We start from the raw sequence: 23,916 nt of genomic DNA, 5'->3' as shown, positions 1-23,916 counted from the left end.
TATTAGCCAGAGAGAAGAAATGGTTTGAGAGAGGGGTCAAGGAGGCATTCTTTGTGAAATGTTTGAAACCCAGCCTTAACCGGTGAGGGGGTCTGAGACACGCTGTGTCCCCTGTTTACAATGGGGTACTCAGGCCAAAGCAGTTTCAGTCTTTTGTTCATGGTAATGAGTCATTCACGTCATCAGCAGAGTCGTCAAGGGAGCCATCAGGAGAGGGTCTGTCCCATCATTAGGAGGGACAGCTGCCCTGTCATTAGGAGGGTGCTAACTAGAGCACAATAGGTGCTAATTAGAGCTATTGTTTAGTCACTAGCCTATAGCAGTCTGTCTCTCGGTAGGAGGGGGCTGGTTAGGTTTAAAACTCCAGCTTTTGTGACTTCTGATTATTCTTCTCTACAAGAGTCAAGACAGAAGTCAGACCACCAGAACAAGAATTTTAGCTGAGGAAGCTTCTGCGATTTGAAGCAAAACGTCCTCGCATCAAGCAACCCAGTCTAGTCAAAGATTCAAGCTTCTCTACTATGGAAACCACCTGGACAACTGAGAGCCTACACAGAAATATGTTACAAATACCTAATTTTCAGGAAATGCAGTAATTAATGAAGACAGCTTTACAAATTATGAAAAAGCAGTTTCATTGTACAACAATATCAAAGTTATTTTCTATGACTCACCCAAAGTTATTTGAATTCTAATTGTAAAGACCATGCTTTTTGCACACTTTTTTGAAGTTGAAGCATTTTAAGCACATTTTATATTTCCACAGGAGCACAGCAAGGCCATTCCTCCTGTTGTTCTCCTTTGTGCAGGTGCACACAGCCATGTTTGCATCAGCCAGGTTCAGAGGAACAAGCTCTCATGGTATCTATGGAGACGCTGTGCATGAGGTGGACTGGAGTGTAGGTAAGTCAACGGGGTCTGCTGTAAATTCTGTAAATCATCTGTATCGTTTTTTTGTTTGGATTTGATTTGGCCCCACCTCCAGTGTCAACCAGCCAATCAAAAAGCATTCATGTACAGACAAAGTAAAAGCAATAAATCAACAAGTCCAAGATGATGAGTGACATGGCTGTTGTTTTATTAGCCTTGCTGCTAAATTTGTGGCCAACTCTGTCTGAAGAAGATGCAGGTAACTTTGTGCACATTCAGCAGGTGCTGATGCTGGCAGTGGTGGTGCCATTATTGGGAGCTTAGAGCTCCCTGCTGCTTATGCGAATCATCATAATAAACTTGCAACGCTAGCAGTAATGTCAGCAGCTCACTGAAATTACTCATTAACTCTCATCAGCTCAAAGATTGTGTGCGAGAACTCACTCTTAACTTTAAAGTAGATTTTCATGGACCAGCACAGAAGCATCGTTCCAGGGGTGGTCCATTTGATTAAAAAAAAAAAACTCGCATTGATAAAGGAGCTAACCCAGAGATAATAAGAGATAATAAATGAACAGCCTTTTTTGCTGTGTTTGAATTCAGTGACACTATGTTAAGTGTGTGTTTTAGTGCACTCACTGACTATAGTGTGCTAAGTTGTTAGATACTGGAACATTTCCTTTTGATGGGGTACATGTAGTAGGCTTTGTTTGTGGTAACGTGTGGAGTTTTTCTGACCCCAAGGTGTTGTTGTGAGTGCCCAATATATATCTTTCATTCTGAGCAACATTGATGCCTGACAGGACCGCTATGTTGTGGTTTTGGCTGGTAGATTGATGGTCTTGTACCCTTGTGAGAACCTACCATAATCAGGATTGTTCAGGCCTCAGGTAGCCACTCACACTGAGATCTTTATGTTAGCAGTTGATTCTTCTGCGTTGTAAGATGTTCATGCATTGCTGAGTGCTTTGAAACAGTAATATTTCAAACATTGTTCTAATGGCTGCATGAAACATCGCTTGCCGTACAGACACAAACTAAACTGTTCAGGAATGTGCGTTAAAATACCAAATTTTGAATTTCGTGCTATTGCGCAAAGAAAATTTTGAAATGTTCAAAATCTCACGCATTAATTACGTTACCTTCACGTGAACATTACGCAAAAACACTGCATGTGAGTGTGAGTGATTGCATCAGTGCTCGTCTAAACGATTATAACGAGATGTTAAATCTATCATAAAAATAATTTTACAGCTGCTCACAAGAAGGGATGAACATGCAACTCTTTTACCAATATAAACATCACAAATAATTACCTTAGACCGTTCCAAATGCGTTCCCCACCTCATTAAGTGCATGAGAGAGAGAGAGGAAAAAATAGCTGCTGCTGGAGTCATCCTCTGTGATTCCGGAAGTGATTAGAGACATTTTCAACAGCCAACTCTGAGAAAAATGATTAATCTGCTACGAAATAATTATTTTATACACGCAGCATCCAGCGCACAAAGCATGGCATCCAGTGGAACAAAGCACGGCCTCCAGCTGGGAACACAGCAGGTGGAGATTGTCACAATGATGTGCGTGGAAGTGCATGGATCAAAGTCGTGTAAATGTCAGGGCACCTTAAGTATCTTGGGGTCTTGTTCACAAGTTCAAGAAGTAAGTTGAAGTGTGAGATCAATAGACTGATTGGGGCGGCATCTGATGTTTTAGGGACTCTGTACTGGACCGTCATGATGAAGGAGTAGCTGAGCCAGAAGGCAAGACTCTCAATTTACCAGTTGAATTTACACTCCTATCCTCACCTATGGTCGTAAACTTTGGGTAATGCTGAAAGAATACGGTTGCAGATACAAGCAGTGGAAATGAGATTCCTCTGTCTGGTAGCTGGGCTTACACTCCTGGACAGGGTGAGAAGGTCAACTATCTGGGAGGGACTCAGAGTGGCGCTGTTGCTTCTTTGCATTGAAAGGACCCAATTGAAGTGATTTGGGCATCTGGCATGGATGCCTATTAGTTGTCTCCCCAGGTAGGTCTTCCAGGCACATCCAACTGGGAGGAGGCCCTGGGGAAGATCCATGACATGCTGGAGGAATTATTTTTCCCAGCTAGCTTGGAAACACCTCAGGAATCAGAAAAAAAATGAGGTGGGCTTCATAGATAATTGGCAAAGCCTTCTGGGGGAAACCTGGTCTTGTTAGGAGAGACGGCATCCATCCCACTTTGGAAGGAGCAGCTCTCATTTCTAGAAATCTGGCCAATTTTCTTAAATCCTCCAAACCGTGACTATCCAGGGTTGGGACCAGGAAGCAGAGTTGTAGTCTTACACACCTCTCTGCAGCTTCTCTCCCCCTGCCATCCCCTCATTACCCCATCCCCGTAGAGACGGTGCCTGCTCCCAGACCACCAACAACCAGTAAAAATCTATTTAAGCATAAAAATTCAAAAAGAAAAAATAATATAGCACCTTCAACTGCACCACAGACTAAAACAGTTAAATGTGGTCTATTAAACATTAGATCTCTCTCTTCTAAGTCCCTGTTAGTAAATGATATAATAATTGATCAACATATTGATTTATTCTGCCTTACAGAAACCTGGTTACAGCAGGATGAATATGTTAGTTTAAATGAGTCAACACCCCCGAGTCACACTAACTGCCAGAACGCTCGTAGCACGGGCCGAGGCGGAGGATTAGCAGCAATCTTCCACTCCAGCTTATTAATTAATCAAAAACCCAGACAGAGCTTTAATTCATTTGAAAGCTTGTCTCTTAGTCTTGTCCATCCAAATTGGAAGTCCCAAAAACCAGTTTTATTTGTTGTTATCCATCGTCCTCCTGGTCGTTACTGTGAGTTTCTCTGTGAATTTTCGGACCTTTTGTCTGACTTAATGCTTAGCTCAGATAAGGTAATTATAGTGGGCGATTTTAACATCCACACAGATGCTGAGAATGACAGCCTCAACACTGCATTTAATCTATTGTTAGACTCGATTGGCTTTACTCAAAATGTAAATGAGTCCACCCACCACTTTAATCATACCTTAGATCTTGTTCTGACTTATGGTATGGAAATTGAAGACTTAACAGTATTCCCTGAAAACCCCCTTCTGTCTGATCATTTCTTAATAACATTTACATTTACTCTGATGGACTACCCAGCAGTGGGGAATAAGTTTCATTACAGTAGAAGTCTTTCAGAAAGCGCTGTAACTAGGTTTAAGGATATGATTCCTTCTTTATGTTCTCAAATGCCATATACCAACACAGGGCAGAGTAGCTACCTAAACTCTGTGAGTGAGATAGATTATCTCGTCAATACTTTTATATCCTCACTGAGGACAACTTTGGATGCTGTAGCTCCTCTGAAAAGGAGAGCCTTAAATCAGAAGTGCCTGACTCTGCTTTCAGTGATGCCGGTATTTGGTTAGACTCTTTCTCTCCGATTGTTCTGTCTGAGTTATTTTCATTAGTTACTTCCTCCAAACCATCAACATGTCTATTAGACCCCATTCCTACCAGGCTGCTCAAGGAAGCCCTACCATTAATTAATGCTTCGATCTTAAATATGATCAATCTATCTTTATTAGTTGGCTATGTACCACAGGCTTTTAAGGTGGTAGTAATTAAACCATTACTTAAAAAGCCATCACTTGACCCAGCTATCTTAGCTAATTATAGGCCAATCTCCAACCTTCCTTTTCTCTCAAAAATTCTTGAAAGGGTAGTTGTAAAACAGCTAACTGATCATCTGCAGAGGAATGGTCTATTTGAAGAGTTTCAGTCAGGGTTTAGAATTCATCATAGTACAGAAACAGCATTAGTGAAGGTTACAAATGATCTTCTTATGGCCTCAGACAGTGGACTCATCTCTGTGCTTGTTCTGTTAGACCTCAGTGCTGCTTTTGATACTGTTGACCATAAAATTTTATTACAGAGATTAGAGCATGCCATAGGTATTAAAGGCACTGCGCTGCGGTGGTTTGAATCATATTTATCTAATAGATTACAATTTGTTCATGTAAATGGGGAATCTTCTTCACAGACTTAAGGTTAATTATGCAGTTCCACAAGGTTCTGTGCTAGGACCAATTTTATTCACTTTATACATGCTTCCCTTAGGCAGTATTATTACACGGCATTGCTTAAATTTTCATTGTTACGCAGATGATACTCAGCTTTATCTGTCCATGAAGCCAGAGGACACACACCAATTAGCTAAACTGCAGGATTGTCTTACAGACATAAAGACATGGATGACCTCTAATTTCCTGCTTTTAAACTCAGATAAAACTGAAGTTATTGTACAAATCTTAGAAACATGGTGTCTAACCAGATCCTTACTCTGGATGGCATTACCCTGACCTCTAGTAATACTGTGAGAAATCTTGGAGTCATTTTTGATCAGGATATGTCATTCAATGCGCATATTAAACAAATATGTAGGACTGCTTTTTTTGCATTTGCGCAATATCTCTAAAATTAGAAAGGTCTTGTCTCAGAGTGATGCTGAAAAACTAATTCATGCATTTATTTCTTCTAGGCTGGACTATTGTAATTCATTATTATCAGGTTGTCCTAAAAGTTCCCTGAAAAGCCTTCAGTTAATTCAGAATGCTGCAGCTAGAGTACTGACAGGGACTAGAAGGAGAGAGCATATCTCACCCATATTGGCCTCTCTTCATTGGCTTCCTGTTAATTCTAGAATAGAATTTAAAATTCTTCTTCTTACTTATAAGGTTTTGAATAATCAGGTCCCATCTTATCTTAGGGACCTCATAGTACCATATCACCCCAATAGAGCGCTTCGCTCTCAGACTGCAGGCTTACTTGTAGTTCCTAGGGTTTGTAAGAGTAGAATGGGAGGCAGAGCCTTCAGCGTTCAGGCTCCTCTCCTCTGGAACCAGCTCCCAATTCGGATCAGGGAGACAGACACCCTCTCTACTTTTAAGATTAGGCTTAAAACTTTGGATCAGGTGACCCTGAACCATCCCTTAGTTATGCTGCTATAGACTTGGACTGCTGGGGGGTTCCCATGATGCACTGAGTGTTTCTTTCTCTGCACCACTCTGCATTTAATCATTAGTGATTGATCTCTGCTCCCCTCCACAGCATGTCTTTTTCCTGGTTCTCTCCCTCAGCCCCAACCAGTCCCAGCAGAAGACTGCCCCTCCCTGAGCCTGCTTCTGCTGGAGGTTTCTTCTTGTTAAAAGGGAGTTTTTCCTTCCCACTGTTGCCAAGTGCTTGCTCACAGGGGGTCGTTTTGACAGTTGGGGTTTTTCTGTAATTATTGTATGGCTTTGCCTTGCAATATGAAGCGCCTTGGGGCAACTGTTTGTTGTGATTTGGCGCTATATACATGAAATTGATTTGAATCCCCGGAAAAGGTTACATAATTTGACCTAGGATAGGGAAATGTGGGATAAGCTGCTTAAGCCCCTTTCACACCGGGGCCAATGTAGAGTTGTGTATTGCGGCGTACCAACTACGCCAAGTTATGCAGCTCTACACCAAGTTTAAGCAGCTCTACATTGAGTTTTTGCTCCCCTTTGCAGCAGTATGCTGAGGGTATGTGAGGTGGACACAAGAAATTAAACATTTTAAATTTTTTCTGTGTAGCGCTCTGGATGCAGAAATATGCAATTTTTAAGCAAGTCTGTGCAACACTGTGCAACTGTACACATCCAAAAACTGAGTGCATGCATCCAGAGTGAATCACCTGAAGGAGAACAACTGTAGCGTGTGTGTGTGGATCCACGCAGCACCTGTGCGTGCTTACAACAGCTGATCGAACTGGTGAGTGTGTGCATGCTCAGAACAGGTCATTGAACCCGTGCGCATGCATCTGACTGCATGGTCCACACAGCCCGCTGCACAGGTGCCCGCTTACAACAGGTGATCGAACTGGTGGATGTGTGCATGCTCAGAACACGTAATCTAGCCTGCGTACGAATGTGTGGTGAAATGAGCCGTGCAGTCTGCAGCGCCTGTGCATGCTTACAACAGCTGATCGAACTGGCTGAACGAGCTGTTAGGTGTGCATGAGCCAGTGTTGCCGACCACACAGTCCTCCTAAAAATCGGCCCACCCTGCCTTCACTGCGCATGTGTCATTTTGGAGCATCAGCTGCGATCCACTGATTATCACCTCGTTTCTGCTTCCTCTTCTCATCGACAGACATCTGAAGCTTTTGTACAACAATCATTTCCACATAAATTCAGCATTATTTCATAATACAACCCCTGGCAAAAATTATGGAATCACCGGCCTCGGAGGATGTTCATTCTGTTGTTTAATTTTGTAGAAAAAAAGCAGATCACAGACATGACACAAAACTAAAGTCATTTCAAATGGCAACTTTCTGGCTTTAAGAAACACTATAAGAAATCAAGAAAAAAGATAGTGGCAGTCAGTAACGGTTACTTTTTTAGACCAAGCAGAGGAAAAAAATATGGACTCACTCAATTCTGAGGAATAAATTATGGAATCACCCTGTAAATTTCCATCCCCATAGTTAATAATCACATTATTCACTTTGATTCCTTTGGGTGTGGAGAGTCAATCTCAAATGTTCTGCTGTGGACCCAAATGATGCATGTGCAGTGAAGGCAGGGTGGGCCAGTTTTTAGGGGAGGGGGGTGTTCTGTCTGCGACACTGGTCTGTGGCAGGGATGCATCCGTTTATATGCACTTCAGTTATCCGACAATCAGAAAACATGGTTATATTCTTTCAATTCATTCATTATTCATTCATTCTGGAAATCCAGAGAACAGAAACAGCAGGTCTTGAAAAAAAGAGCAGAGCGTGTGAGTGAGAGAGAGAGAGAGAGTGCTTGCTCTCTTGCTCTCTTTCCCTTCCCCTGTCTCGCTCTCTTTAGAATGCTGAAACAACAAAGTATGCTTGTGAGTTTAAATAGCAATATTTTCTACTTTTTGGGGGCGGGGGGGGGGGGGGGGGGGGGGCCCACAATGGACTCTGAGCTTTACGATGTGATGTTACGAGCTGTGATGAGGCAGCAGTGTGTCTCACTGTACATCTGGAAATCTGAGTGCCGTTTGCTTTCTTGTACCGTTTTGAGAACGGAGCGCATTCCCACAATGCCAAAAAAGAAAAAGTAGGCAGTACTGGACTGTGAGAGGCAGAAAAATAGTAGTGAGGGTTACATATGTGGCAGTAAGCATAAGCAACTGTAAACAAGACTAGGAAAGCAACCATACACCATCACACACCAGCCTACACAGGGACTACGCCAAATCTGTGCAATTTGCTAGCATGTTGTGCCACGTATGTCCACCTCCACTGGACCCTGGCGAAGGAGGGCAGAGGAAATGTTAATATGTAATAACATGTATGGGGCACTCTGACGTGCGTCATTGTGTGCGAGGCTCTGTGCAGCACCCCGCAGCGCAGCTGAACCGGGATGTCACCACACCACTGTAATACATGTATTATTACATGTTCACCTCCCAACTCTGTAGCAGGTATGACGTGGAACTGAGCCCATGACAACATAAATAGACATGCAACTCACCTCTGGTACCCCAGAAGTGTTCCACATCGCAGAAAGCAGCCGGGACCGCGGCATGTAGTGAAGTCCCTTTCACCTGGCTGCACTACGTGCTGGCAACATCAATCAGCTCACAAATGCATCATCCCCCTCCACATAAATAAATCCAATGTGAAGCGCCATCCCGCACTGATAATCCCACTGGAGTTGTGTTAAGATGCGTATCAAGTGTTCTGAAATGGCCACAAGTAACAGGAAAAAGGAAATGGTGGATTGGCAAAAAAAAGTGACAAAAAAACAGGAAAGAAGTTCACTGGCTGCGTCTGAAGAATGTTGCACATGGGGAAAGTTGGCGCACAGCACAGTTCAGCCGTTATGGAGTCCAGCTTGATGAATAAAATATAGCAATGTTCCAGTGAGTGGAGCATTATACTCATCAAACACCTACATTTTTCATTGGACTGTACAGCAGCAGGTGATCACTGACAGTTGTCAGCCTTTTTGTGTGTGCATGCAGTCTGGATGGACAGCTCCTGGGCTCACACGCATGCGCCCCATGTGTGCACGTGAAGTGGCTCATTCAGCCATTATGAACACACATGCAGCTGAGCAAACATTTCAACCACACACTTGCACCCTGCTTGGATCACCTGTTCTATGCACACACGCGCACTCTGTCATGTGAGAGACACACACACACTCCTGCCAGCGCACCCTCCTCCTGATGAGAGGTCAGTGAACACTGGGAATCTGAGGACTAGCGAAGATGTGATTGAGTGAGTGAGTGATGACAGCACCACTGTCAGTGGCCTCTGACAGCAGTCTGTCATCTGACGGTTGTCTCAGGGCCCCTTCACCCATAACAGGATTGAAGCCAACTGGTGCACGAAGGAGGAATCGCATGCCACTTGTGAAAAATCGGAGCTGCTTCAAATGCCTCGTACAGTTGTCGGCACATGCGTGCACACCAGTGGTTGAAAGACAGCGAGTGCCCTGTGAGTGCCCATTCGACCCCCTCTCGGCAGGTGTTGGCCAAATTCCAGGTGCCACACACAGACAACCAACATATCTCTTGGAGCACTTCGAAAAAGCAGGGCTAGTAGCGCTCCCAGCATGATAGTGGAGAGCAGATGACCAAATTCGAGCTGTCTGTGAAAATTTTTTAAGTGCTACACGAGTGTGTGTTACCAAGCAACACACATGGGTGCGACTGTGCTTAATGGACTGTGGAGTGTGTCGTCCCCCCACACGCACACACACACCATGATCCAACATTGTGGCTGAATGCCATCGCTGTCCAGCATTTTGTGCAGCTGGAACAGCTGACCGCTGTGTACTACAATTTAGCTGATCACATGAGGACCCGACAGCGTCTCTGCGCGCACAACACAGTGTGAAATTAATGAGCCGGCCAGGCAGGCTGATGTCACTTCCACCACATAAATTGAAGTCTACATGACAGACAGAAAGAGTGGAAGTTAAATAAAACAAATAAGGGTAAAGGTGTAAATTCATTCAAAACACAGATATCAGACAGATGCAGGACAAAAAATAATAATACATACAACAATAACTACAGACATAAAATAAAAATCACAGAACAAAGGAACATAAAGTGAGCCTTTTTTCTGTGAGCTGACGAGGTCCGCAGACAAAGGTGCGCGTGTCCCTGTGACCTGCAGCTGTTCAGATATCTGTGTTCGCAAGTCACAGTTGGAAAACACCTGTCGTGGCTTGTAGAATATGACCTCACATAACTGCACCGTGAGTCCGGGCGTCAGCATGCTGTCCTCACATGGAAATAAATTAAAACGCATATTGCCTCAGCTGACGACCGCGTCAGTGCACCGCAGCACTGGGTGCCACCGCAAGGCGCACGTAACTGTGGGGTTTCCCCACATTGTAATCATTAAAATACATATCACATTTGCAATCTGGTCACCAGCCGATCACTGCACGCTGGACACGCCATGCTGGCTAATGTGTTCATGACATGAGAGCCGACTCTTCGTGAGATGGGAGCCCAGCTGATGTCTTCATGAGACGATCAGGTAATTCATGTAAAACATAACAGGGAGAACAGTAATCCACGTCATTTCATTACTTCCTGGTGTACGTCTATGCGGAGGCAAAATCCGCTCTTTATAACAGGAATTAACCCGTTTATGCCCAGATATTTTTTTTTTTTAATAAGTGGAAAAAGTTGCATTAGTACCTTTGAGATTTTTTATTGTGAGTAGAAAATGGCAGTGATACACTTGGGCAGCAATAGTTGCCAGTGGGGCAAAATGGGTTAAGTATTATAAATTGTTTTGTTTTTTTTGTTTTGTTTTGGGGTTTTTTTGCTCCGCTGCTGTGTGCACGACTTTCCACATGCTCATACTGTGTTCACGTGCACGAACACAAGCATACATGACAGCAGGTGGAATTTTTCGCGGTTCCCCAATTCCTTTTTTTGTTTGTGGATTTTCGGCCAGTTTCTGCTTCTTTCGCCCAACTTTGTGTTATGTGTGAAGGAGCCCTAAAATGTGTTTGGGCTGCATTGTGCACATGTGCACGAGGCAGTCTGGCTGCATTCTGACATGGCTGACCACGCCTCTATTCCTCCCGACTGCGCCTGGATTATGACAATTTTTTGCCGTGTGGGCCTGTTTCCTGCACATTTTTCCTATGTGTGACTGGGGCTTTAATTATTGCTCTCAGGAATCGTACCTCTCAAAATTTTGGAAAGATCTGACTTTTAGTATTTCAGACATCTTGTCAACAAAACAGACTTTGTGTTATTCCAAATGTTGAGTACTACATTTAAAACAAATAATATGTCACATTCTGAATAATTACTGTTCTGCTTGTGTTCTGCATTTTTAGGTCAGATCATACAGACTTTGGACAGGCTTAACTTGAGAGAAAACACTTTGATTTACTTTACGTCAGACCAGGGAGCTCAGGCAGAGGAAATCTCTGCCAGGGGAGACGTCCACAGGGGATGGAATGGCATATATAAAGGTATAGTATGACATCAAGGAAATTACTGATGTAATGCTAAAATAGAGCTTTTGCTTTAATTTCTCTATTGAGGAGGTTCTGTTTCACACAAACATCTGTTGGATTGTTAAATGGATTACTCAGAAAAGTCTTGTATAAATATCACCAAAAGTCGGAGTGGATCAGCATAAAACACAAAAAAGTACATTATGGATCAATGTCCATCTTTGAGTGAGTATTCAAACATTTGGTTGGCTGTGAGCTGATAAGAGAGCAGTAAACACTTTGGAATTTATCCTGCTGCTTTTGGCAGCAGTCACATCATCAATAATTACACAGGAACCAGATTATTGGCAGCAACCCATTTCCACATTTCCACAGCGCTTCTGCGTGACCTGTGTGCCATCAGTCTATAGGATGTTGTTCCAGGCATTTGTAGTTGTTTTTGTAGATGATTTACTTATAACATTTCTCTTGGTTTTTTTTTCATGAAATGCTGACTTTTTAAAGTTGCATTCCACTATGTAACTGGAGGCATTTCAGTTGCAGTTCAGTCTGAAAATAAGATATTTTTTTTGAGAAAATGTATGTGTATACAACCCCTGGCAATAATTATGGAATCACCGGCCTCGGAGGATGTTCATTCAGTTTAATTTTGTAGAAAAAAAGCAGATCACAGACATGACATAAAACTAAAGTCATTTCAAATGGCAACTTTCTGGCTTTAAGAAACACTATAAGAATTCAGGAAAAAAAAATTGTGGCAGTCAGTAACGGTTACTTTTTTAGACCAAGCAGAGGGAAAAAAATATGGACTCACTCAATTCTGAGGAATAAATTATGGAATCACCCTGTAAATTTTCATCCCCAAAACTAACACCTGCATCAAATCAGATCTGCTTGTTAGTCTGCATCTAAAAAGGAGTGATCACACCTTGGAGAGCTGTTGCACCAAGTGGACTGACATGAATCATGGCTCCAACACGAGAGATGTCAATTGAAACAAAGGAGAGGATTATCAAACTCTTAAAAGAGGGTAAATCAGGGGTGGCCAAGTTCGGTCCTCGAGAGCCACATTCCTGACACTCTTAGTTGTCTCCCTGCTCCAACACACCTGAATCCAATGAAAGGCTCCTTAGCAGACTTTTAATGAGCCTTTCATTGGATTCAGGTGTGTTGGAGCAGGGAGACAACTAAGAGTGTCAGGAATGTGGTTCTCGAGGACCGAACTTGGCCGCCCCTGGGGTAAATCATCACGCAATGTTGCAAAAGATGTTGGTTGTTCACAGTCAGCTGTGTCTAAACTCTGGACCAAATACAAACAACATGGGAAGGTTGTTAAAGGCAAACATACTGGTAGACCAAGGAAGACATCAAAGCGTCAAGACAGAAAACTTAAAGCAGTATGTCTCAAAAATCGAAAATGAACAACAAAACAAATGAGGAAGGAATGGGAGGAAACTGGAGTCAATGTCTGTGACCGAACTGTAAGAAACCGCCTAAAGGAAATGGGATTTACATACAGAAAAGCTAAACGAAAGCCATCATTAACACCTAAACAGAAAAAACAAGGTTACAGTGGGCTAAGGAAAAGCAATCGTGGACTGTGCATGACTGGATGAAAGTCATATTCAGTGATGAATCTCGAATCTGCATTGGGCAAGGTGATGATGCTGGAACATTTGTTTGGTGCCATTCCAATGAGATTTATAAAGATGACTGCCTGAAGAGAACATGTAAATTTCCACAGTCATTGATGATATGGGGCTGCATGTCAGGTAAAGGCACTGGGGAGATGGCTGTCATTACATCATCAATAAATGCACAGGTTTACGTTGATATTTTGGACACTTTTCTTATCCCATCAATTGAAAGGATGTTTGGGGATGATGAAATCATTTTTCAAGATGATAATGCATCTTGCCATAGAGCAAAAACTGTGAAAACATTCCTTGCAAAAAGACACATAGGGTCAATGTCATGGCCTGCAAATAGTCTGGATCTTAATCCAATTGAAAATCTTTGGTGGAAGTTGAAGAAAATGGTCCATGACAAGGCTCCAACCTGCAAAGCTGATCTGGCAACAGCAATCAGAGAAAGTTGGAGCCAGATTGATGAAGAGTACTGTTTGTCACTCATTATGCCACAATTTTTTTTCCTGATTTCTTATAGTGTTTCTTAAAGCCAGAAAGTTGCCATTTGAAATGACTTTAGTTTTGTGTCATGTCTGTGATCTGCTTTTTTTCTACAAAATTAAACAACTGAATGAACATCCTCCGAGGCCAGGGGTTATATATATATATATATATAGTATTCAAAATACACCTCATGGATGCACTGGACGCATCATCAGTGATGTATCCTGGGGTCATCGGGTGTTTCGGGTCTTGCAACATCATACACCCTCACCCAGGCGACCCAGCCGGGGGTGATCAAGCCCCGACTTGCTTCCCAGTAGCAGCCCACAGATCTGCCCTCTTCATCCAAAGCCACCTGGTGGCCTTTTCGGCGGCTTCGCTTGCGGACTTGATGGCCCTCTTTTTTGCCGCTCCTACGATGCCCAGGCAGCTGAGGACCTTGCACAGAGACCGCCCTGCAAATCCCCTGCAGCCTACCTCTATGGGCTCGTAGACCGTCTTCCAGCCTCCCTCCCTTCACTCCTCCACCAGTTCCTGGTACTTAGCCCTCTTCCTCTCATTGGCTTCCTCGATGTTTTCTTCCCAGGGCACTGTCAACTCTAGTATGATCAGCTGTTTCAAAGACTGAGAGGTCATGATCATATCTGGGCGAAGGAATGTTGTTGCGATGTGCTGGGGGAACCTCAGCTGCCTACCCAGGTCGACCTGGTTTGCTCTGGGTTTTTCTCCAGCTTTAACAAAGGAGATTGCCTTCTTTGGAGCATGATGGAATGTATATATATATATATATATATATGTGTGTGTGTGTGTGTGTGTGTGTGTGTGTGTGTGTGTGTGTGTGTGTGTGTGTGTGTGTATTTATTTATTTATTTATTTATAAAGGGCTAGTTCTGTCTGTCTGTCTGTCCGGGATAAACTCCCAAACGATAAGATGTAGCCCTAAAAACTATATATATTCTGAATCCTCATGACATGGGGAACAAACTGGTACCATTTTTTTAAATGTTCTGGGCAACCAATAATTTAATACTTTATTCTATTCTCTTTATCTATTTATCTATTACAGAATTCAGCTTCCACTCCCCCATCATGATGATGTCATCAATAAAGCCTGAGTACAAAAATTATAAAGCAGTCAGAATTCTAATACCCCCCCCCCATCCTGAGGATGTCATCAAGAAAGCCTGAGTACAAAAAGTATAATGCGGTCAGAATTCGAATCCCCCCTCCCATCCTGATGATGTCATCAAGTTCCACCCCCCCAATCCTGATGATGTCATCAAGAAAGCCTGAGTAGAACAATTAGAAAGTGGTCAGCATTCTAATCCTCCCTCCCATCCTGATGATGTCATCAAGAAAGCCTGAGTACAAAAAGTACAAAATGGTCAATTCATATTCCACCCCACCCAAACAATAATATGTAGCCCTAAAAACTATGTATATTCATGACATGGGGAACAAACTGGTACCATTTTTTTAAGTTCTGGGCAACCAATAATTTAATGCTTTAATCTATTCTCTTTATCTATTTATCTTTTATGGTTTCTGGGCAACCAATAATTTAATACTTTATTCTATTCTCTTTATCTATTACAGAATTACAGAATCTATTACTTTTATGTAAGAATTAGCCTTTTATGTAAGACCACACAGTGTTGCACCATGTGCTTTTCATGCTGCCACTTCTGTCTGTCTGTCTGTCCGAGATAAACTCCCAAACTATAATATGTAGCCCTAAAAACTTTATATTAGGGGTGCTGGAAAAAATCGATTCACATCCAAATCGTGATTCTTATTTATTAAGATTCTGAATCGATCCAAAATGTCCAAGAATTGATTTTTAAAAAGCATTTTTTAAACATTTTCTTGCTTACTCACTGCGTGTACTGTTTGTCAGGCAAAGGCTTCTGTACTGCAGTATCCTCGCGAGGGGGGGGGGGGGGGGGTCCGGTGTGCTTCAAACATTGGTGATTTGCAGCTTAGCATGGCGGACGAAGAGCTAATTCTGCCAGCACCGTCTTTGCTAAAGGCAAATGTTTGGGTGCATTTTGGATTTTATTATTTGCTGTGTAAGAAGGAGTTTGACATGACTTGTGCAGTGTGCAAAATCTGCAAAATGAAAGTCAAGTACTTTGGAAACACTTCAAATCCGCAAGCCCACATGCTACGCCATCACCCGGAGCTAAAATAAGCGGAGCAGCGGTCTCTGCCGACTACTGACCAGCGCACACTCCATCACTTCGCTAAACTGCCAGCCAACTCTGAAAGAGCAAAGCAGATAAGTAAATTTACATCTTTAGAATCACTTGATTAACCTTCTAAAGCTGCATTTTCTTAAACATAAACATTTTTAAGTAATATAACTATTTCTCAGAGCTCTTTAAATCGAAAATCGATTCTGAATCGAATCGTCACCCCAAGAATCGGAATCGGGTTGAATCGTGAGTTGTTGTACGATTCACATCCCTACTTCCCTTACCAAAAAGTAGTACATACAAGTATGTTTCAAGTATACTTCCAGTTTACTTTTTATATCAGTACTATTTTTTGGTAAGGGTTTATATATTCTGAATCAAATCAAATCAATTTTATTTATATAGCGCCAAATCACAACAACAGTTGCCCCAAGGCGCTTTATATTGCAAGGCAAAAGCCATACAATAATCACAGAAAAACCCCAACAGTCAAAACGACCCCCTATGAGCAAGCACTTGGCGACAGTGGGAAGGAAAAACTCCCTTTTAACAGGAAGAACCCTCCTGCAGAACCAGGCTCAGGGAGGGGCAGTCTTCTGCTGAGACTGATTGGGGCTGAGGGGAGAGAATCAGGAAAAAGACATGCTGTGGAAGACAGCAGAGATCAGTCACTAATGATTAAATGCAGAGTGGTGCATACAGAGCAAAAAGAGAAAGAAACACTCAGTGCATCATGGGAACCCCCCCAGCAGTCTAAGTCTATAGCAGCATAACTAAGGGATGGTTCAGTGTCACCTGATCCAGCCCTAACTATAAGCTTTAGCAAAAAGGAAAGTTTTAAGCCTAATCTTAAAAGTAGAGAGGGTGTCTGTCTCCCTGATCTGAATTGGGAGCTGGTTCCACAGGAGAGCAGCCTGAAAGCTGAAGGCTCTGCCTCCCATTCTACTCTTAAAAACCCTAGGAACTACAAGTAAGCCTGCAGTCTGAGAGCGAAGCGCTCTATTGGGGTGATATGGTACTAAGAGGTCCCTAAGATAAGATGGGACCTGATTATTCAAAACCTTATAAGTAAGAAGAAGAATTTTAAATTCTATTCTAGAATTAACAGGAAGCCAATGAAGAGAGGCCAATATGGGTGAAATATGCTCTCTCCTTCTAGTCCCCGTTAGTACTCTAGCTGCAGCATTTTGAATTAACTGAAGGCTTTTCAGGGAACTTTTAGGACAACCTGATAATAATGAATTACAATAGTCCAGCCTAGAGGAAATAAATGCATGAATTAGTTTTTCAGCATCACTCTGAGACAAGACCTTTCTAATTTGAGAGATATTGCGCAAATGTAAAAAAGCAGTCCTACATATTTGCTTAATATGCGAATTGAATCCTCATGGCATGGGCAAACTGGTACCATTTTTTTTTAAAGTTGAACTATTTTGGGGGTAATTTTCAAATTACTGCCAAAATAGCCATCTGTGTGTATGACCAGGCAGATTCAAATTTCCAGCCCTGTATATGTGTTGGCCATTTCTTTTTATTTAATCCCTTTCTACAGCACACTCAGCACTGCACAGCCACAGCACACTCAGCAAAACAACAACATGCTTAGGCTGAGGCTATGACCAGACAGATTCAAATTTCCAGCCCTGTATATGTGTTGGCCATCTGTTTATTTAATCCCTTTCTTCAGCTACTTTATGTTCTCAACTGTTAAGCACCTGACTGTCCTGTACAACTCAGTTTGCCTTTTTTAAAAGTTGAACTGAAAATTACCCCCAAAATAGCCTTTTTTATAATACAGTGTTGTACCATGTGCTTTTCATGCTGCCACGTCTGTCTTTCTTTCTGTCTGTCCGGGATAAACTCCCAAACTATAGTATGTAGCCCTAAAAACTATATATATTCTGAATCCTCATGACATGGGGAACAAACTGGTACCATTTTTTTTTTTACAAGTTAAACTAAAAAATACCCCCAAAATAGCCAGCTGTGGGTATGACCAGGCAGATTCAAATTTCCAGCCCTGTATATGTGTTGGCCATTTGTTTATTTAATCCCTTTCTTCAGCTACTTTATGTTCTCAACTGTTAAGCACCTGACTGTCCTGTACAACCCATTTTGCCTTCCTGTCTGAATACGTTCATTTTATGTTTGTAAAATTGCAATGTAAAAACAGTATGTTTTTACATTGCACTACCTCAGTTTTGATTCATTGATATTTACATTTACTTTTACCTATCTTTTGTGTGTAATTTTGTTATGAATTTGATTGCAAAACAAAGTCTGCATGAAGGACTTCAAATGTCTTTGTCTTTTAACCAAGTATTTCCACTTAGTTTGGGGAGTCCACCTCTTATAGTTCTGCTGGACAAACTTTAGCCCATTAACTATTATATTTATAAGACATCAGCATTACAAAAACAAATGTTGGGTAATTGTTTTGATTAAACTGGTTGGCATTTGGCTTACGTCTAAAACAGGTTAACCCAGTCAGCGCCGGGTACCCCAGCTAGTGTGTGTGTGTGTGTGTGTATGTATATATATATATATATATGTATATATATATATATATATATATATATATATATTTCAACCTTGAACCCGTTGCTTTGCCAATTATGCCTATGCAAGTTTAAAATTTGGTTTGTGGGCTAAATTTCTGCTAATTTAACCAAATTGAATGTAACCTCAACTTGCATGTCATGGTATGGCTCTGAAAATTGTCAGAAGCAGTAAAAATAATGCCGATAATGAAGTTTCCAGTGTCTGTATTGTATCGGACATGAAAAAATGGCATTGTGCCATCCCTGCTAATACTAGATAATTAATAGCAAAGCCTTCTAAATACAAATGTACTACTTCAGTCAATCAGTGTTACATTTTTAATCCATTTACTTGTAAATTAAGTAAAGTGAGAATAACACCAGGGATGCACCGATCCACAATTTTTCACTTCTGATTTGATCCCGATACCTGAATTTGGATGTCTGCCAATACTGATACTTTTCCGATCTGATACCAGAGCTCTTTTTGCTTTAATATTATTATCATTGTTGATTTTATATGAGCATTTTCTTAAAAAGAGACCTGAAAGTTGAGCTACAATCTTCTAGTAGGTGTATCTAAGATGAAAGCCTAGATTTGATGTTTTGGTAAAAGAATTAAGTACTTTTTTTTTTTTTTTTAGACTTTTATAGCCTCTCTCTCTCTGTCTGTCTTCTCTCTCTCTGTCTCTCGCCGTCTCTCTATTGCTGTTTTTGTGCTGCTCAAACTTCGAACTTTTTGGAAACACGAAGCCTTTCAACTGTAAAATAAATGTATCTGTGTGATGTGCCTTCCTTGAGGCAACTCTGTTGTGATTTGGCGCTATATAAAGGAAAATAAATTGAAATTGAATTGTATCATCATTGACGCTCACGCGCAGGATTTTAATGGAGACATTTTTCGTTGTCCTCCTCGGCTGCACACTGAGCTGGCATTTCACAGCCTTGAGACAGTGAAGCGGCTAACTTTTTGGCACACATTTTCAGCAACAATTCAGTTCATTTTTCGGAAAATCCGTGCTCAACGAACGGACAATTTGAACCCGAGAACCAGGCAGAAATTTGACACTGCCCTCAGGTTCAAATACTGTGGAAGAGAGCTCTGTCAAACAGCCCGGCTTCAGACACCCCCCCTGCACACACACACACACTTGGCAGGAAACAAAGCAGAGAGCAAACAGCAGTTGATAGGATTTACAGAGGCTCTTCTCCGGTATTGGAAAATGTCGCGGGCTGGTTGGATCGGTATTTTCCGATACGTGAATTACGTTGGTATCTGAAGCCAATACCGATACAGGATTGGATCGGTCACAACCTTAAATGACACACTTGGTCATGAATGCTAAATTTCTGTGGAGGTAAATTTGGTGCGTGTGCATGTGCGCTCAATTTCACGATCAGTGGAATGTACAAAAGGAACCTGCTTGGATCCATGCTTACGTACACTTTGATACAACTGGATATTTTTGTGCTTACACCGGTTTTTGGGTTTTGGCATACGCCACGTTTCAGTCGGACAGTTGAAACATGGCTGGTCTTTGTACATGAGGCCCAGGTTCAGAGAGTTCATCTCTGAGTCATGAAAATGTACCCTTCCTTGACAAACCCAAATTCTTATCATCTTTCACCATTATGTATGATTTTAATTCAGTATTCCTTTTCTTCAGAATTAAATGCTTTACTCAAATTACACCCTTAGTTCCAAAATTTGGTTTCTAAAAAAACGGCATACACTTTCAGACAATGTATATTTTAGTATGCATCGTTTGAATATATCAGGTGGGTTTTTTTCTAAATGCTATTAATTAATATGTGCAAAGATTATATACTTATTCTTTCAAACATCTGTTAGAATATTATCATGGGCACACAACATAATCATCTTGTAGAATTAGCATATTCACATCAGATGCTCTTTCATTAGCACATCGCTCATCTTTGATAAAATTACACCACGTTGTCAATCTGACAAATGTAAGAGATGACAAAATAACAGTAACCACAGTAACCTGTGGGCAGTATGAAATGGAAAGTTGTTCTTTTAGTTACCAAGACATGCTGAGTTATGGAAAGTGTAAGAATGACAGTTGGGACTTTGTGTGTGTGTGTCTTCTCTCTGAGCAGCAGGAAAGTCCACAAATTGGGAGGGAGGGATCAGGGTTCCAGGAATTCTCAGTTGGCCTGGGAAAATCCCCACTGGCAGGCAGATAGACGAGCCCACCAGCAACATGGACTTATTTCCTACAGTGGTGCAGCTAAGTGGAGCTCAAATCCCAGAGGACAGGTGAGCACGCACGGTGATGTGGCAGCACGGCTTCCATAAATATTCATTGAAATAACTGCAGCCTCCACTTTTAGTCACTCTGATGGAAAAGTAAGGAGAAATAAGCTTCTTAGTCTGTTTATAATGACATGCTGAGTTCACAGCGAGTGTGTAAAGGTTCTGAGCAGAAGATGTTAGAATGAAGTAACCACAGCCTTTGTGACTAACAGTAATGAGCAGCTGTGTTTGTGTCAAAGTGGTGATTTCGTGCTGACTTCGTCTTCTCATTTTAGGCAGATAGATGGCTGGGATCTCATGGATTTGCTCATAGGCAGAGCGGAAAGGTCAAAGCATGAGTTTCTTTTTCATTACTGCAGTAATTACTTGAATGCTGTCAGATGGCGGCCTCAAAACAGTAAGTCTAGACATTAGCTCGTGCCCATAACAAGATCAAGTTAAAGTCATGATTCATATTCTCATAAACCCATTGATTAATGTGGTCACTGAGGAAGTCATTTCTGCATTTATAGATGTTTTAATATTGTGAGATATTGCCTTACCAACTGTGTGTTACACAGTGGACAGGCTGGCTCACTGATACCTCAGAATAAGAGAGAATCCAGACATGGAATTCTTTTTCATATGCACAGGAGTCTAATTTGAGCTGTTTCAGAAATAATTTATGCTTTTATGTCCACAGTAATAGAACTGTGGGATTTTGAGGATGTTTAACATGAAACCACAAGCATGAAACTGTAAGAGTTGATTTAAAAAAATATTGCATCGTCATTTATTTACTGTGCTATTTGATTTTAGTTGAATATGTAATTGTGTCCCAAATCTGGTTCTTCAAAGTTAAAGTCTGAATGGAATATTTCTGTTGAAGCATTTTGATATTTTTTCAGCTGCTCCCATTTTGGGTCGTGACGGCAGATCATCCGTTTCCATCTCACTCTGTCCTCTGCACCATCTGCTGTCACACCAACCACCTGCATGTCCTCCCTCAATACATCCATAATCCTCCTCTTTGGCCTCCCTCTTCTCCTCCTGCCTGGTGGCTCCATCCTCAGCATCTTTCTCCTGATGAACCCTGTGCACAACCCTGTGTCCAAACCATCTTCAACATACCTCTCTCACTTTGCCTCCAAGCTGTCCCACCTGTAGTGTCTCTCTAATGTCCTCATTACTCCTAATCGCAGCATCTTAAACCACCTCCAGCTCCACCTCCTGTCGTTTTGACACCTCCACTGCCACTACACCATACAGCATATCTGCTCTTGCTGCTGTCTTCATAAACTTTCCTTTTCACTCTTGCAGATACCCTTTTGTCACAAATTGCTCCTGTCACTCTTCTGCACCCACTACACTCTGCCTACACTGTCACCACTCTACCACACTCTCCATGATTTTGAACATTTGATCCCAAGTATTAAAACTCATTCACTTTCAGCACATCACCATTCCACCAGGCACCATTCCACACAGGTACAGTGTCTTGTCTAGACTGGCTTTCATTCTCCTTCTCTCCAGAGTGTATCTCCACCTCTCCAGGCTCACCTCACCTTTGTCCATACCGTACCAGTCACAGTGCCACCCACAAACATCATGGACTGTCTGATCTTGTCTGTCAACCTGTCTGTTACCATTGCAAACAAGAATGGCCTCAGATCTGACCTCTTGATGCAATTCCACCTCTGCCGTGGAACCCTACTGTCCTTCCTACTGTACACCATACCACTGTTGCACTGTGTTTCTTCAGTAGAGTGCTACCTCATACTGTCTGGTTGTGTAAGAGTAGTAACTTCTATGCAGGCCACGAGGATGCCAAAGAACAGCAAAAAAAAGATGCTTTAAAATTATACATGTTGGTGCACATGGCCAGCTGAGCAAGAGGATAGTACTCATCAACTTCCTCCAGCCAGCATATCAGGCAGTTACTCTATTTTTGTTTGTATTTCACCAGGTACCTCAGTGTGGAAAGTGTTTTTCTTCACACCCAACTTCTATCCGGAGAACGGAACAGCCTGCTTCCATACGCATGTGTGCTTTTGCACACCAGATTATGTGACCTACCACAACCCACCGTTACTCTTTGACCTCTCCAGGGACCCTTCAGAGACCACACCACTGACTCCGGACACAGAGCCAGCCTTTTGGTTTGTTTTGGGAGTGATTCAGGAGGCTGTGGAGAAGCATAAGAGCTCCGTGGAGCCGAAGGCGAGTCAGTTGTCAATCGAGAACGTGATATGGAAGCCGTGGTTACAGCCCTGCTGCTCCACACTGAGCCAGCTCTGTGAGTGCAGGCAGGATGAGCTCACCAGCTCATCACCGGCCGCTTAAAGGATTTTCACTGAAAATCTCAGGAGTGCCAGCACTCTTGAGATTATGTTGCAATGTTTTAACGTTTAATGACATCAAAATGTGGTAATTTACCGTTGTGGATATGAAAATCAGATTTATGCAAAAATTTCTCCTGGGTTTGCTGGTCGGAGTTTTTGGTGAAGTATCCATTTGTGTGGACAATGTGCAAATATTATTTCTAAAATATTTTGCTTGAATCTAAATGGTAAATGGACTGCATTTATATAGCACTTTTCCATCTGCATCAGACGCTCAAAGCGCTTTACAAATAATTCACATTCACCCCAGTGTCAGGCTGCTGCCATGCAAGGTGCTCACTACACACTGGGAGCAACTAGGAGATTAAGGACCTTGTCCAAGGGCCCTTAGATTTTCCGGTCAGGCTGGAATTTGAACAGAGGATCCTCTGGTCTCAACGCTTAACCACTAGACCATCACCTTCCCCCAAGAATCGAGACAGTCCATCTCCTAATTACATGATCATACTTGATCTTGGCTATCTCAGTGAGGACATGACCATATTCACATGTAAAAAAAGTTTTAAATTTGTGGTTTCTAGGTGTTTTCTTTGTTTTGCAGACATATCGGTGTTGTGCATGTGATGTGATTAGGTCCTGGGGAAATGCTCCCAAAACATCCCTGTTTTCATCAAACTGGCAATCTGGTTTAGATATTTCTGGGTTTATCTTTCTCTTCAGTGCTGTCAGGTGTTGCATTCAAAATATTCTTCATGGTCAGTACTGCTACCACTTGCTGGTTTATCTTTTTTCCCCTTCCCCAGTATCTTGTGATCTGATATGAAGTCCATAAACGCAATGCCTCTTTTTTGGCTGGTTTATGCAATAGTATGTGTCTGCACAGCCGGAGGCTGTTCGTTTACTGCTGCATTCTCAGGCCACATACTTGAGAGCATTTCTTTAGAGACTGCACCACCTACCTGTGTTTCAAGAGCGTGACTTGCTATTTTCAAATTTGATTTCACTCCAAAATTCTTACAATTTAACTAAATCAGTTAGTACATCTCTAGAGCCTATAAGGCTGCACTTTCAGGAGCA

At 42.0% G+C, this 23,916-nt stretch overlaps 1 protein-coding gene across 3 annotated transcripts in view; it reads left to right on the top strand.

The window, feature by feature from the left end:
• The window catches only part of sts (steroid sulfatase (microsomal), isozyme S), a 74,554-nt gene extending 51,393 nt beyond the window's left edge, over positions 1–23,161 (top strand). For 2 of the 3 annotated variants that reach the window (XM_034173626.1, XM_034173620.1), the window contains 5 exons: positions 767–903; positions 11,248–11,385; positions 20,362–20,521; positions 20,794–20,915; positions 22,464–23,161. In XM_034173626.1, the coding sequence (XP_034029517.1) occupies positions 767–903; positions 11,248–11,385; positions 20,362–20,521; positions 20,794–20,915; positions 22,464–22,840 (934 nt within the window). In that variant the 3' untranslated portion in view covers positions 22,841–23,161. Of the gene's footprint in view, positions 1–766; positions 904–11,247; positions 11,386–20,361; positions 20,522–20,793; positions 20,916–21,507; positions 21,688–22,463 lie in introns of those variants that run through there. The other variant, XM_034173631.1, reaches the window with a different exon arrangement.
• Positions 23,162–23,916: the final 755 nt, after the last annotated feature.

This window comes from Thalassophryne amazonica, chromosome 1 (genome assembly GCF_902500255.1).
Source record: "Thalassophryne amazonica chromosome 1, fThaAma1.1, whole genome shotgun sequence".
NCBI lineage: Eukaryota > Metazoa > Chordata > Actinopteri > Batrachoidiformes > Batrachoididae > Thalassophryne > Thalassophryne amazonica.
The sequence above is the reverse complement of the archived record's forward strand: the minus strand, read 5'-3'. Positions and strand labels throughout refer to the sequence as shown.